The sequence below is a fragment of the Silurus meridionalis genome, chromosome 7 (genome assembly GCF_014805685.1).
Source record: "Silurus meridionalis isolate SWU-2019-XX chromosome 7, ASM1480568v1, whole genome shotgun sequence".
NCBI classification, from domain to species: domain Eukaryota; kingdom Metazoa; phylum Chordata; class Actinopteri; order Siluriformes; family Siluridae; genus Silurus; species Silurus meridionalis.
Window position 1 is genome coordinate 9,166,685 of NC_060890.1, and position 16,218 is coordinate 9,182,902.

General features: G+C 38.1%; 1 protein-coding gene across 1 annotated transcript in view; it reads left to right on the forward strand.

The window, feature by feature from the left end:
• The window catches only part of plce1 (phospholipase C, epsilon 1), a 74,633-nt gene extending 60,853 nt beyond the window's left edge, over positions 1-13,780 (forward strand). The window contains 13 exon segments of the mRNA XM_046853976.1: positions 191-300; positions 420-537; positions 1,273-1,404; positions 2,071-2,364; positions 3,342-3,505; positions 6,038-6,299; positions 6,502-6,620; positions 7,207-7,335; positions 7,430-7,621; positions 9,730-9,891; positions 10,496-10,708; positions 10,873-11,091; positions 12,467-13,780. Coding sequence (XP_046709932.1) covers positions 191-300; positions 420-537; positions 1,273-1,404; positions 2,071-2,364; positions 3,342-3,505; positions 6,038-6,299; positions 6,502-6,620; positions 7,207-7,335; positions 7,430-7,621; positions 9,730-9,891; positions 10,496-10,708; positions 10,873-11,034 — 2,057 coding nt within the window. The 3' untranslated portion in view covers positions 11,035-11,091; positions 12,467-13,780.
• Positions 13,781-16,218: the final 2,438 nt, after the last annotated feature.

Below are 16,218 nucleotides of genomic sequence, written 5' to 3' on the forward strand. Positions count from 1 at the left end.
ATCCAGCATGCAACCCGATCACAATAAAAAAAATAAAAAAAAATTGTTTGTTATTTATCTGTCATTATTGCTTCAATTCCTAAGTTGTAGGGTAATCAGTGCTTACGCTTTCTGCGTCTGTGTCAGAGCACCTTTGTGAGGCTTAAGTGATGCAGACATGCCAAGTTATATCTTCGGTCTTTGTGCACAGATAACATCCTGGATGACAAACCTGAGGGGAAGTCTTCGACCGAAAAGCTCCAATACGAGTCCAATGACGAGATGCCGAAAAGAATTAAGAAAGCCGGGAGTAAAGGAAAGGTAAGCTTCAGCCTCTCTCTCTCTCTCTCTCTCTCTCTCTCTCTCTCTCTCTCTCTGATTCTGCAGTCTTTTTATGTGAAAAATGACATGCGGTCTGTTTCTATACTGTGCTTGAGCAGATGTTCGACATGGAGCTGGGGGAGGAGTTCTATCTGCCGCAGAATGAGAAAGAAAGCAGGCAGATTGCACAGGAACTCTCTGACCTTGTCATCTACTGCCAGGCAATAAAATTCCCAGGTATTTGCATTGTTGGAATAAGTCCTTATGTAAACGTAACTCTCTGTTGTTCTACTGTCATAAAGCCCACTTGCTGACACTTGACCTCTCAAAATGATCGAGGCTTTAGAAAATGATAAAGAAAAAACTTATCTGGAGCAATAGAAATACCAAGAAGCATCATAATGTTGAGATTTGCCTCAGGCTATTGAGCATTTCATATATTTACACTTTTCTGGCCACAAGCTTTAAAGTCTTGAACTTATCATTGTGGAAGTTAGCACTCTGACTAAAATCACTATCACAGGCTTTACAGTGATAGTTTTTAGGAAAGTCAGAGTGCTTATTGACAACAAACACAATAATGTTCCCATTCTCTAGTGTTGTGGGCTGCTGCAACAATGATTAAGAAATGACGTTCCATGTCACACTATATTTCCGACATGATCTCTTTCTATATATAGGAGGCACTGATTTTAAGAAAACAGCCACTGTGCAAAGACTGTAAAGTTCTGGTATTGCCTTTACCCTAGCTGCACATTGAGCATGTTAAGACAGTAGAGTCTCCCATAATTGTAAATTAGAATCAGGTGCTCATTTTCAATGGAAATATCATCCATCCCTTGAGCACAGGCTAAACAAACAAGCAGCTCCAATCTAGTGGGAGCCTGAGGAGACCAATGCCCTCAGCCCAAACCCTAATTCTTGTGTGTGTGCGCGTGTGTGTGTTTTTGTGTCTGTGTGTGTGGGAACCAGGCCTATCAACTCTCTCCCCTTCGGGCTCTAGCAGAGGAAAGGAGCGCAAAAGTCGAAAATCCATCTTTGGCAACGCCCCAGTTCGTGGGAGCCCTGGTGAACCGGTGACGCTGGTGCGCGGCTCGGGGAAAGGTAGTGCAGCTCTGTACACGGCTCACACAGGAAACAGAACACCCACTTAGAACACTCCTGGGAAAAGGCCGCTTAACTTTTCCACCCCTTTAAAAGTCCCCCAAAAGCACATTTAAAAAAAAGTCTTCTCTCACAGCATGCTCCAGGAAGTGGTTCTTGGCACGAGTGAACGCGCAGATAGGAATTCAGATGCACTTGATCCTGTTTTGGACATCAGCATTCAGTCCGTTTATGTGCTCAGGAGACTAGAACGCAGTAGTTAACCACTTGACCTGCGTAGTGCCAGCTCAGCTTTGCACCCAGGAGTGCAAAGGATTGTGTTGATATGATTTATAGTTTATCAAACATGTTAGTGTTCCGTAAATGCTTCAGCTGTTCATAGCAGAAAGGGAACAACTTACTGTGGCACTCATATACATGAATGGCCAATTTGTCCTCTCACATATCTGGGGAAAACCAGACATTACATACATATAATTAAGAAACATTTCATTTCAGGAAATTCCACAGTTTTTAAAGCTAAATAATGGAAAATCTGACCAAAGGAATGGTATAAACGTTGCATAGTCACTCGATCACAGGTTTTGCTTTTGTGACTTAAATCGATCAAAGGCAGAGAAATGTATTTTTCATCACAACTCTTTGCTGCGTCACGTTTCCTTGCAGCTGGCATGGATGGCACAAGGGCGAGCTGGGAGGACCAGACGATGCCAGCGACAGGCACAACACCTTCACTGAGCGCAATCATTCGCACACCCAAGTGTTACCACATCTCGTCGGTGAACGAGAACGCTGCTAAGCGTTTGTGTCGTCGATATTCGGCCAAATTGATTGGCCATACAGAGCGCCAGTTGCTGCGTACCTACCCTGCTGCCACACGCATCGACTCCGCAAACCCCAACCCCCTCTACTTCTGGCTGCACGGCATCCAACTCGTCGCCCTTAACTATCAGACTGATGGTAAGCGACCCTCCTACCACAAAAATTGTATTCCTTAAACAGGATTACAGTAAATTGACACACTCGTAGCAATATTTTTTTTTTTTATTTTTTTTTTTTTTACTAAAAGTATCAGAGGTCCCCTGGTGGTCTAGTGGTTAAGATGCAGCGCTCCCACCGCTGCGACCCGGGTTCGATTCCCGGTAAGGGAACCATCCCCAGCCACTCTCAGTGCCGGTCCCAAGCCCGGATAAATTGGGGAGGGTTGCGTTAGGAAGGGCATCCAGGGTAAAAACATGTGCCAAAATCAAACGTGCGGAGGATCCGCTGTGGCGACCCCTAACGGGAGAAGCCGAAAGAAAGTTTTTTTACTAAAAGTATCAGACATTAAACTCTAAAATTTGACTATTATTAATAATTCACTCTTGATTAATAAGCTTTTTACAACTGCTGAAATATTAACAGGTCTGGGTAGAACTTTTGAGTCCCTTTTCAAAATCTTTCTGCCTGCTGAATTGATGTTTAGTAGCTATAATTTGCAATTACCAGCAGGAATGTAGTTGGGTAAGAAGTGAATGATGCTATCGGGTTCTCAAGAATCTAAAGTCCCGCAAAGAAAATTTGTGAAATAGAGAATGGTGGGATCTTAACCTTATCATGAACAAGTCTAGGAATCCAAGAAAGCACAATGATCTTGGATGGCAATGTTGGCATTACTCTAAACACTGTCAATGACAGCAACAGTAACCGGATGTAGCAGTCTTGGAGCTCTTGTATGTGGAAGAGGGCCATTAAAATTTCCCTCTATGCTGTGATTCCACATGAACAGTAAGATAATATGCAATGGCTGACATGTGTGTCTTAGAACAAACATGTGCTAGACTTGTACTAGACTTTACTCTCACCAGATTGTAATCTTCATGCAATAGGGGAGATCTAGCCAGGGGGTGTAAACTGACAAATGACAAAATTTGTAAATTAAAATATTGTAATTGCAGATCTGCCCATGCAGCTGAACACTGCTCTGTTCGAGGTGAATGGTCACTGTGGCTTTGTCCTGAAGCCACCTGTGTTATGGGATCGCACCTGCCATATGTACCAGCAGTTTAGCCCACTGGAGCGAGACCTGGAGCATATCAGCCCTACATTCTACTCACTGACTGTAAGAACACACACTATTCTACATCTAAATCTAACCCTAACCTTAACATTGGTAACTAAATGTATACATTTAGTTGTATTTTTTACTAAAAGATGTCTCAATAAGGTCTAAAATATGATTATACATGTGGTGAATTCTTGTCCCTTATAAGCTGTAAAAACCTACATACATTGCTGTAATGAAAGCTATAAGATAGAAAACATATATGGACATATGGATACATTTTACATTTATATTTGTAATTTACTAAAATACATAGATTACATTTATATTTGTAATCTATGTATTTCAGTAAACCTACTTTGGTACAATGTCCATTACATATCTGTTATACAATATCTGTCAAAGTCAACAATAAAAACTTTATTAGAGTAAATATTGAGGGCTTACCACAAATTGTAAACCATTAAGCAAACAAAAAGACCAGTTTAGAGTTTCCAAAAAAGTTCTGAAAGAACCTCATATAGACAGATAAGACAGAAAAATATGGAGAAGGGAGTGAAATATTCATGATGTAAAGCATGCATGACCATGTATGGCTGCAAATTTGACTTATTCTCGTATTTACTGATGATGTGAATGTTGACATTGAAGTGCATAGCGATGTATTATCTACTCAAAATCAGCCAAATGCTTCAACTCATCAGCTTAACAGTGCAGATGTACATTTACCTAAATCCTACTTCAAATGCAACCCGACTTTTTTTTATGGCAAACAAGTGGAATAAAAATGGCTGTCAGGACAAACAAGCAGGAACTAAAGACAGTGTCTGGTAATGTCTGTGACACAGTAGCTCAGTGAAATGTAGCTCAACTTGACATTGGACAGGTGACTGACTTAGCCATTTTTAATCCACTTGTTTGCCATAAAAAAGTTAAAACAGAATATACACACCATTTTAAAGAGAGAAAAGGTCATTTTGAATTTGATGGATGCAACAGTTCTCAAAAAAGTTGAGACAGGGCCATGTTTACCACTGCATAACATCACGTCTTCTATCGGTATAGATTTGGGAACTGAGGAGACCAGTTGCTGATGTTTTGGGAGAGGAATGTTTGTCTGATACAGGATTCTAACTGCTCAACAGTGCTGGGTGTTCTTTTGTTGTATTTTACATGACATGATGCACCTAAAAGTGAAAAGTCTAGACTGCAGGCAAGCCAGTTTAGCACCTAGACTATTTTACTACAAAGTCATGCTGTTATTATAGATGAAGTCTGCGGTTAGCATTGTCTTGCTCAAATATACTAAGCCTTCTCTGAAAAATATGTTTTCTGGATGGAAGCATACCTGTATATAACATTTAGCATTGATGGAGCCTTTCCAAATAGGAAAGTGCCTATTTCACAGGCAATAATGCAATCCCATATAATCATTCTGAACTAGGCACTGATAACAAGCCAGATGGTCCCCTCCTTTTTAGTCTGAAGGATGTGGTGTCCATTGTTTCCAAAATTTTGATTCGGCTGACAACTTGGCCTCTCCAAGATACAATATTTGTTAATTAAACGAATTAGTTGTAAAATGTTTCTCCGACTGTTTAATTTGAATAACACATTTAATCCTCAAAATTAACCTCTTTTTTCCCTTTAAATGGTACATTTACTCAGTTTTAACATTTGCTATTTTTTTGTGTTCTATTGAAATTACAATGTAACTATTTACTAATAATATTATTTTAATTTACATTTTACACAGTATTCCAACTTTTACTGACAATTGAATTTATAATTCTAGACTTTTGGTCCCTTCAATGGTCCCTTCAATCTTATCTCCAAAATGCACATAACACATAAAATAACACTGTTTCCAAATATTTATGCATCTGTCCGTATGTCAAAATGTGCTTTTTTTTCTTTTACAAAATACATCTTGTAATAATACAAAAAACAATAACTTTAACTAATTAGTGTGCATGTACTAATATGGTTTCCTCACAACACTGTCAATTCATTATCATCTGGTAGACTATATCATGATACATCTGGTAGAGTGTTTCCTGTAATGCCCGCTCTGCTATTGCTAATAATCTTTGTTTCACAATCATTTTCGAGACTCAGGCCAAATAGTTTTCAGTGCTGTGATATTGGCTTGGGTTAAGGGTATTATAGATGGATGGACGTGTAACATGCACACAATAATATTTAAATTCAAAGCAGCTTTGCTTGTAATTTTAGGCAGTTGTAGTACTGTATAAAATTCTATTGTATTTATCCAGGGTTGTTTAGTTTAGCTATCATTTAAGATAATGGTGCCTCTGCTAGATTGTCTTGGACTTATTTGGTAGTGTGAATACAAACCAGTCCATCACTCTCTCACCAATGAGGAATACTAATGGGATTTTTTATGTGGTGCCATATACACATTTTAGTTTGTGTAAACACGGTTATGCATATGAAGCTCTACAGTTCAGAATCGTTCTGTGTTATTCCTGAGGCACATAAGGGCAATGCACTTGTTTGTTTATTTAACATTGTCGTCCACAGCTGTGGGCAGTAACTGCACTTTTGCTGTCCTTTCCTGTTTATCAGGTGTTATCTGGGCAGAACGTGTGCCCGGGGAACAGCAGTGGCAGCCCGTGCTTGGAGGTCGAGGTATTCGGCTTGCCAGCTGACAATTGCCACTTCCGCACTAAACCCATCCACCGGAACACACTTAACCCGATGTGGAATGAGAGCTTCACCTTTCAGGTGCACTTTGAAGACCTGGCATTTCTACGTCTGGCTGTAGTGGAGAACAACAGTTCGCAAGTCACCGCGCAGAGGATCCTGCCACTGAAGGCTCTCAAACCTGGTCAGGAACTCCACCACCCCTACCAGAGCGCCTTTTTAATTTTAATTTTTTTTTTTAAGGTTGTCGCAAGAGCTTCCGTATTAGTTTGCTTTATATAATGATGCAGGATGGAAAATGTTATTGCAATACAAATGGCTCCAGAAAATCCAAATCAGATTTAGCATTAACTTGTGACATCTCTTCTCATGCGTTTTTGCTTTAGGCTACAGACACCTGCAGCTGAGGAATCAGCACAATGAGGCACTGGAGGTATCCACTCTCTTCCTGTTTAGCCGCAGGATGGAGGAGAGTCCTGATGGTGGAGCACGACCGGCGGCAGTGGTAAGAAAGAGAGTTTATACTATAAGTGTAACATGCATCCTGAAAATTACTTTTTGTTTAATCCTTATTTCAATTAATTCCCTTTCCACTAATTATTACAAATTACGTTCCTATTTACAGCCCTTATTATTTTCCTTTACTGGGTGCAATTGCTTGACCTCGTCTCTTAACATTTTAAGTGGTAATTATGTAGTAAAAGCAGAAGTAGCGTAAGTCAATAGGCCTTAATGCGCATTCATTTTAACCAGCAAAATTCCTGAAATGGTTTTCATTCATTTTGTGTGTTAGTGGAGTTCAACTCACTGAAGTCAGAGCTCTAGTGTCTAGGGCCATGGAACATGTCCAGGGGACAGGACGGTGTGTTTGGATTTTAACAGCTTATGAACGTGACTTAACCCCAAATCCCCATTATTACATGACTGTGCCTGAATGTACACAGGAAGTCATAAAGACCTGCATGGCATGTGCTCTAATAATTCTGCATTCCTCACACTCTGTTATTGCTTTGCTGAGCTCAATCTGTCCTTTTAAGTTAGCAGTGAGGTGTTTGGTAATGAACTATTGCCGTTCACTTGTTTTTCCTCAGCTGTTTAGCTCAGAGGAGCGGCGAGCGGCACAGCAGCACAAAGTGACCGTGCACGGAGCTCCAGGACCCGAACCTTTTACTGTGATCAGTGTGAAAGAACACACTACAGCAAAGCAGTTGCTGAACATGGTGAATCACATACACATACACAGATGGATGAATGGATGCCTCATGTATAGATTTCTAGAAACAATAACTGTTTTTTTTTTTTTTTTTCCACCAGCTGGTTCCAAATGCTGCTGCTGACTACATCTTGATGGAAGAGAAGATACCATTGTCAAAGGAAAAGTGTGATGCAAAGAAAGTTCCTCAACAGCGCCCTCTAGTTTCTGACGAGAGGGTTCTCAAAGTTCTGCACAGCTGGCAACCTGAGGAGGGCTTTGTGGGCCGTATATGCATGAAAGCCAAGGAGGAGGTAAACAAAGGTTTAATTTAGATAAAAGACAATGATGTTTTTTTTACATTATCATAGTAATGTTTAATGTATTTTAGTGGAACTGTGTACTGAACAGAGGTTGATCACTATAGATTTTGGTGGGATAGGATGATAACCATGACATCGATGTTAAACTAATTTTGTTTAAGGAACACTATTTTCCTATGCTTTAGCCAATTAGTGTGCCGTGCCTCCATGTGCCGTGCCTTTGATATTGGCAATTTTAAGCAAAATTTGAACCCTGATAAATGGCAGCTGTGATATGACAACTTATGATTGTAGCTCATTTTGAGTGGGTTTAAACTTACCTCAGTTCAACCGTGTTTGATCCAGCTGGTGTTCTTCCATCTTGAAAAAGGCCCTAATCTAGCCCCAAAAAATCAAGCATTGGAAAAGGGAGACATTTCTTTCCTCAGACTTGGCTTGAGAAGCATAGCTGATATACAGTTATTATTCACTCCATAATCTCCCTTTCTTTCACCCAGTCATTTTAGATCATACAGCACATCATAGACACCTAATGGCTTTGTTTGCTAAACATATTACATTGAATTCAGATTTTTATTGTTTTGCTCTAAAAGACATGGAGTTATGGAGTATTTGTAAATTAGCTCAACTGTCACTGTTTTTCCGGCTGTCTTTTTTTTTTTTTGGACGATTTTTGGAAGGTATTAACCACAGCATATTTGGGAACGCAATCACTATGGACCAGTTTCACAGCAGACAGTTTTCCACGAAAGGAGACGGGGTGGTTTTGGAGGCTTTCGTTATTGATGCATTAAAAAAACTGCAATTGAAATGAATGGGGGACATTGGCATAGGCAGAAGTGGTCATTTTTAAAATGAAAACACCCTGCAGACAGTGATAGTCAATAAAATGGAAATGAAATAAATACAAAAACAAGTTATTATTTGCTCTCTAGCCCAGTACTGGTCTGCGGCTTAGTGGTTGGGGAACCCTGCTCTAGTAGCTCTTGTTGCAGTTCTCATTTGTGACCACTAGGCAAAGTAATAACTCTATCTAAAAGCATAAGCAATTAGAAACATTGCACAAATCAATGGAATAATTAGCTTGAAACCGGTCAAATAGCAGTATTTTATAAAACATTAATAATGCACAAGTTTGGAGTTGTGAATGAGGGTATTAATATGATTAACGACCAATGAACATTTAATATTCTCTCTTTTCTGTATAGTCCCTTATAGATGCAGGTTTGAGGTGAAAGTGTGAGAAGGTTGTAGCTAAATCAACCTCTGTGGCACTATCTGTGAATTTATTTCTGATTACTTAAATAGCATCACTCCATTATGGTTCTTTGTATTCATTCAGGAGACTCACGGCACATGTCAAATGATCATGATACCCTGAAATAAAAAAAGAAATGTGGTAGTTTTAGGACCACTATATAATTAAAGATACAATGATGTCTATTAAAAGGTATAAATTAGTTTCCCCTTAATCTTTGCTTTGTTCTAGAAAATCTGCTGACTAGAGTGTCTCTTGTGCCGATTAGAAGAAAAAAAGGCTAATTTACATGTATATTTGAACTATAACAGTGTTTTTACAATGTTTACTAGTATAAGCAACAATACAATACATGCAGATTAGATTCATTCTATTCTTTAATTAAATATCATCTAATATTATTTCATTAAATATTAAATGATAAGAGAAAAACTCTATTGAGGAATTTGCTTTTGCTGTAGATCTGAAAATGAGAATTTGAGTTGTTTGTGTGGCCTAACTAAGCTGGGATGTAACATTAAAAATGAAAGTTCTTATTTTAGGATATAATTCAGCATTGATACATGAGCAACACGGAAATCTCATATTCGCTCATTAAAAAGACCAGATATTCCTTGCATTTTTATAATAAGTATTACATTTTTAGTTACATTTAAATGTGCTAGTTGTTGAAAGGAGGGAAAAATTATTTGTATTTGTTTAAACTGGGGGAAAACGGATGAAGTATTTGTTTATCTGTCTGCGGTTTATTTGTGACTAGTGCTTTATTTGCTCCCCCTGCTGGATGATTACTGAATTACAAACTGCCCCTGCTGTGACTAAAACGTGCTGTATTTGACAGAACTTGAATGAGAAGAATTCAGTAATGGACAGACCAGAGGAAGTGAACAGCGGAGGAGACGAGGACGTGTTCTTTGTTCAGGTTCATGATGTTTCTCCAGAGCAACCGCGAACGGTCATTAAAGCACCACGCTACAGCACTTCACAGGACATCATCCAGCAGGTTAGAACTCCCTTCCTGAAACCAAAGAACTATAAAAACATCATAGAATTTGTAATGGTTCAAATAAGAGAATATATTGGTTTTAATGGAAACTGTGATAGTGTAACTCTGTGGGTCCCTACTGATAATTTGTTGCTTTTAATTGGTGGAATGTTTGATATCTTTTGACAACTTTTAGTTCACATATTTGTCATTTACTGGACACTAATAGGGACCATTAAGATGTGAAGATGGTCCCTATTAGTGTCCTTTAGTGTATTTGGCTTGATGATAATGGAAACCATTTAATATGTTTATAATGGTAAACAGCTAATGGTTTATAATTCTATTTGTAAGAGAATACGTTTTTTTTGTAGGCTATTGTTCATAAGTTGATCAGTGATTTAAAAAAAAAAGTGCTGGCCGACTGTACTAGTTCAATATAATATTTCTACGCTCTTATTAGAAATAGCCGTATGTAAATTTAGTGCACTATAATGAGAATGTGGGTTGGTTTGCGAGTTCCACGTATAGTAAAGACCCTGTCAATTCATTATTTAGTCAATTCTCTGTCTCTGTTTTAAACCTATCTGCCTATCTCTGTTGTTTGCATCTCTGATCACAGGCGCTGTGCAAAGCAAAGTACTCGGTCAGCATCTTGAGCAACCCGAACCCCAGCGATTACGTGCTGATGGAGGAGGTTGGTCGTGAAGCTCCTGGGAAGAAGGTGTCTTCAGTTAAACCCTCTCAGCGAGTGCTGCCTGATCATGAGTGTGTGTTCCAGGCCCAGAGCAAGTGGAAGGGCCCTGGCAAGTTCATCCTCAAACTTAAGGAGCAGGTAAAAAAAAAAAAAGAGACTGTACTGCTGACCTGTACTCTATTACACTTTATGACTTTCACTATAAGTAATTCAAATGTCATGGTCAATTATATACATGTAAGAGGTTTTTCCTCTTGCTCTTTACTGATTGGGGTGTATATATGTGTGGGTGTGTGATCTAGATTGGGCGTGAGGACAAGAGGAAGTGCGTGTCGTTCGCCAGCGAGCTTTGGAAGCTGACGGGCCGCAGTCGCAGCGTGACGATGAACGGGCCCGCCTCGAGTGAGGCAGCACACAGTAAGGAGGAGCGCGGTGCTCCGCCTCCACCTGATGCCTTGGACTGAACGCACGCCTGACGATGTGTGTGTGTTTGTGTGTGCAGTGCATGGAGTCCTGGCCAGGTAGGGCAGCTTCAGAACGTCAACACCAGGCACAGATCAAACAGCTTAGTAGCTACTTTTTTCTTTTCTTTGTGCTTTTTATTGGAATAACTTGATTAGCTGAACTTTACTTGTTAAGTTCTGTAAAAAAAACATAACTTGAGGTTAGTTTGATCTTGAGTTTAGGGTAATCGCTTAAAAAAAAAAATTATATAAAAAAAAAATCCCTAATTTAAAAAAAAAATGTTTGTGGACACCTGACCATAGCAGCTTTATGAACATTCCATTAAAATCTAGTCCTTATTTGCTGTTATTGTAACCTCCACTTTTGTGGGAAGAGTTAGTAAGTTCAGGTATTGATGTAGGGTGAGGAGGCTGGGGGGTGCAGTCAGTGTTCAGCAGGGTTAAGTTCAGCAGGCCACTCAAGATTTCTTACTCCAACGCATGTAAACCATCTTCATGAAGTTTGCTGCCACTTACAAAGATGTCATATACAATTGTGTGCCTTAAATTTTTTTGGAACACTTTTAGGAAGAATCGTATGTTGCCTGAAAAAATCAGGTGTCCCAATACTTTTGTCTCTAAAGTGTATGTAAGGAATAAAACATGTTTGGGTATTCTGTTACGGGAAAATAATCAACAATGGGGCTGTTTGATGTGACCTGATGCATGTCCTCGTCAATTTATCAAGTTATCTCCTGGTTTATAATGTACCAGACTCTCTTCCTTTAAATAAGACAGAAATATGCAGCATGTCAAGTTACTGAGAAAACGGAAAGCACAAATAAGTCCAATCTCGAAGAGTGAAAACATGACAGCTTTACCTCAAAATGCTTTTTTTCCACACAAAAAATATAATAAATGCATAAAAAATTATTAGATTACATACAGATTCCTTCACAGGAAGCATGTCGACAATTACACTTTTTTAAAACGTCACTTATGTGGCCACAGTTCAGCATTTCTTATTGGTTGTTGCTAAGGAAATGATAACCTTGGACTAAAATTATATGAAATTAAATTATATTAATATATAATTATATTCAAATATACTATCTGAAATATTCCCATCTGGATCAGTATCGAGAATTTAACAAAGCCATTGTATAAAAAAGACAGACTGCATCTCTAACTCACCCCTCAGAAGTCTTGAGTAAAGAGTGATGTATGTTTAACCCTGCAGCACATTTGTGATGCAACGCTAATCTTATTAATGAACAGTAATTGTGCTCCGATATGAAATATGAGCCAATAACCTACATTCTGTGCTATGAAACACTGAAGAAAGTGCAGTGCTCTTTATCATTACATAACGTGTGTGTGTGTGTGTGTGTGTGTGTGTGTGTGTGTGTGTGTGTGTGTGTGTGTGTGTGTGTGTGTGTGCGCGTGCCCGCAGGTTCTGTGTTGGCGCTGGGACTGAAGGCCTGGGTGGCAGAGGCATGTCTGGGTTTTGCCCCTGTGTCCCCACCGGCCCCCTCGGCCTGGTCCTTTCCCCTGCTGTGGAACTGGAAGTTGCCGAAATGAGCATCAAGCCTGAAACGACATGCTTTGACCTTTCTTGACCTCTCACACACTGAGTGATGAGCATCATGGGACAGATAGAGGCACCTGTTATGCTCCAAGCTGTTGGAGTGTATACAGCACGAAGCCCACAGTGACCGAGCAGAACACGGAGCACTGCAGCAGGGTCCACACTGGTTCTAGGACGTGTAACGATCGATTAAAGCGCACTACCTTCGGGCCACTTCTGTCTTCACCTTTACTTTCTCTTCGCCGCTTAAACCCTTGAAGTGAGCATGTGGTCGCTGGTGTCGCTCAATCGTTTATCTTGAAGTTCTGATCTTTCACAGTACTGTCCTCGAGAAACGCATATTTATGTACTGCATGATGATATTTTGCACATTTTTTTTTATTCTACTACAGTTGGATTTTGATCACCATGTAGTCTTATTTAAATCATATTTATTTGACTTTTCTTTTGTTTAACATGCAGTTGAATAGACAGAAAAGTAGCACACTCTGACATCACACTAACGCTACATTGGTTTTTCTTTGAAAAAAATGCTTTTAATAATAGGAGTAGATTAATAGAAGTATATTTATTGTCCAAATGTTTAAATGGCTGCTCTGGTTTTATTCGGTCTCAGAAGTAAACACAGCCAGGTTTTGAAAGGTACAGTTTTCCTACGTTTATTTAGACGACCAACCGAAAAGGCACTACAGATTTCCACTTCACTTTATATTTCGTGCAATTTTTTTTTCCTTTCTGTATTTTTCTTATTAATGCTTTTTTTTTTTTTTTAAACAATTAAACATATTGAAATTTATGACACCAGTAAGTACAAATACTTTACTGTCAATTACATGAATTTGCTTGTGGGATCATTTGTGGAAAAAAATACATTGTTTCCTTAAAGATTTCCACATTATTTCTTGATAGTGTTTAATGTTTTTGCATGTTGCACAAACGTGTCCGTTGCACTTACGCCCTCGTTTTTAAGTCAACTCCCCACGTGTACATTTGACTACCTCTGCTAACTCGTGGAGCCTTTAAGTATAACACTTTCCTGTTCTCTAATCTAATGTCCTCAACCTTTACTGCTTATTAAATGTAAAAATCTTCTGCATGAAGATTGGAAACATAACTTTTCTTTCTTTCTTTCTTTTTCCTTATTATTCTTATTTTTTATAAATATTATTATTTATGAAAAAACATAGCCGGTTGGCTACGTGTTTTTGTTGTACATAACATGAATATATGAAAGAATTGTAGCACACTCTGACATCACACTAACGCTACATTGGTTTTTCTTTGAAAAAATGCTTTTAATAATAGGAGTAGATTAATAGAAGTATATTTATTGTCCAAATGTTTAAATGGCTGCTCTGGTTTTATTCGGTCTCAGAAGTAAACACAGCCAGGTTTTGAAAGGTACAGTTTTCCTACGTTTATTTAGACGACCAACCGAAAAGGCACTACAGATTTCCACTTCACTTTATATTTCGTGCAATTTTTTTTTCCTTTCTGTATTTTTCTTATTAATGCTTTTTTTTTTTTTTTTAAACAATTAAACATATTGAAATTTATGACACCAGTAAGTACAAATACTTTACTGTCAATTACATGAATTTGCTTGTGGGATCATTTGTGGAAAAAAATACATTGTTTCCTTAAAGATTTCCACATTATTTCTTGATAGTGTTTAATGTTTTTGCATGTTGCACAAACGTGTCCGTTGCACTTACGCCCTCGTTTTTAAGTCAACTCCCCACGTGTACATTTGACTACCTCTGCTAACTCGTGGAGCCTTTAAGTATAACACTTTCCTGTTCTCTAATCTAATGTCCTCAACCTTTACTGCTTATTAAATGTAAAAATCTTCTGCATGAAGATTGGAAACATAACTTTTCTTTCTTTCTTTCTTTTTCCTTATTATTCTTATTTTTTATAAATATTATTATTTATGAAAAAACATAGCCCGGGTTGGCTACGTGTTTTTGTTGTACATAACATGAATATATGAAAGAATTGTACGAAAGCCACATGCCTAATTTATTCTGGAGAGTGTAAATATTTCTCTTAACTAGCTTGTACTGTATCAGTGTATATTGTTTATACTTTTTTAGACTCTCTCTTTTTCTTTAATGTATCTGTGTATCTTCTCTTTTGAGTGTTTGTATTGTTGTACATGTAGTGCAGCTTGATTAGGATTTATTTTCATCTCATCAGTGGTGCAGTTACAGTGATGCCTGTGTAACAGATTTACTTGTTCAGCACTTTCTTTCTTTCTTTCTTTCTTTCTTTCTTTTTTGTTAATCTTCTGACTGGCTGACTGTTGGAGAGGAAATAACAGCAGCTGTATGATAAATAAAAAAAATTATAATAAAGTGCTAAATCTCGTAAAAATGTCTCGTTCTCCAAGACCCTGAATGAACCTCACACATTTAAATTTAGGTTCTAATATTGTTGATGGTTTGACATGATCCACGATTGCTTGGTTCTTTGAAACTCAGCCTGGAGTTGTTGTCATAGCAACAGATCCATAATCACAAGCAATTACATGTAAGCAGGATTACATCATGGCTTTCTAAGAGGCGCTGATACAGGAAACATGTCACAGCCATCTCCTCCCCTATTTATGACAGCAGCAGGTTTGTTTTTCCTGAGCGAATCATTGACCTGATTCATTGTTGGACCCTCGTTTTAAAAGTTGACTTTTCAAGTACAGTATAAATAGTTTTATTTTATTTTTGCAGGAAGTTCAAATTATGCTAATAAAGCTCTGGATCCTGTTGTGGTAATGCTTAAAAAAAAAACTACAATTATATAATATGGGTATGCATATGCATTAATTTAGGCATTTAAAGTTTTTCTCAGTTGCTTTGGCGCATTTCTCAGATCATAAATGAAATTCTCTAAACTACTTGTTCAGTCTCCACATCATTAAGTCATTTGTGCTCATCATAAGCATATTTCTTGTTGCTTTGATAAAATTGCAAACGCTTTTGTACATTAATTCAATCGATTGTGTACAAGTGTCTGCTGTTTCCTACATTTATCAGTTGTTTATGTTCATGTTGATCAAAATATATTTTACTGGTTTCACAGGAATAATCTGTTCATCGTATAAATCGTTGAATGCAAAATGGTTAAACCAGTTGTCATCATCTGTCATCTTAAATTTCTATTCAACTTCAATTCAACAAATAATCAACTAGTTCTCTCAAACAGGTCAAAGGTAAATCTTGTGAACCTTTAATTGGTGGGTTTATACAGACAGAGCAAAACAAAGAATTATAAATTCTGAAAATGGATAAACAACCAAGAGATGAACGAACACTAATACAGCACAGTAAAAGTGTGAATCCTGTCTAGTTTCTTGTACTCAATATAAATCAAATATGCAGTCAAATAAATAAATTTGTGCTGCTGGAATTTATAGATGTCAAACAGAAGGAAGTAAATTTTGTGCATTTTTAATCACTGCAATCCAAACCATAGTTTATATCAAGAAATCCTGAAACTGTGCAGCGTCATACTGACAACTGTCACCCGCTGAACTCAGGTGGCCATTCATACTCTATTCATACAGTCTGCATATTAATGAATTGCCGACCATTAAAGGCTTTTGTTATACATGTTTGGGG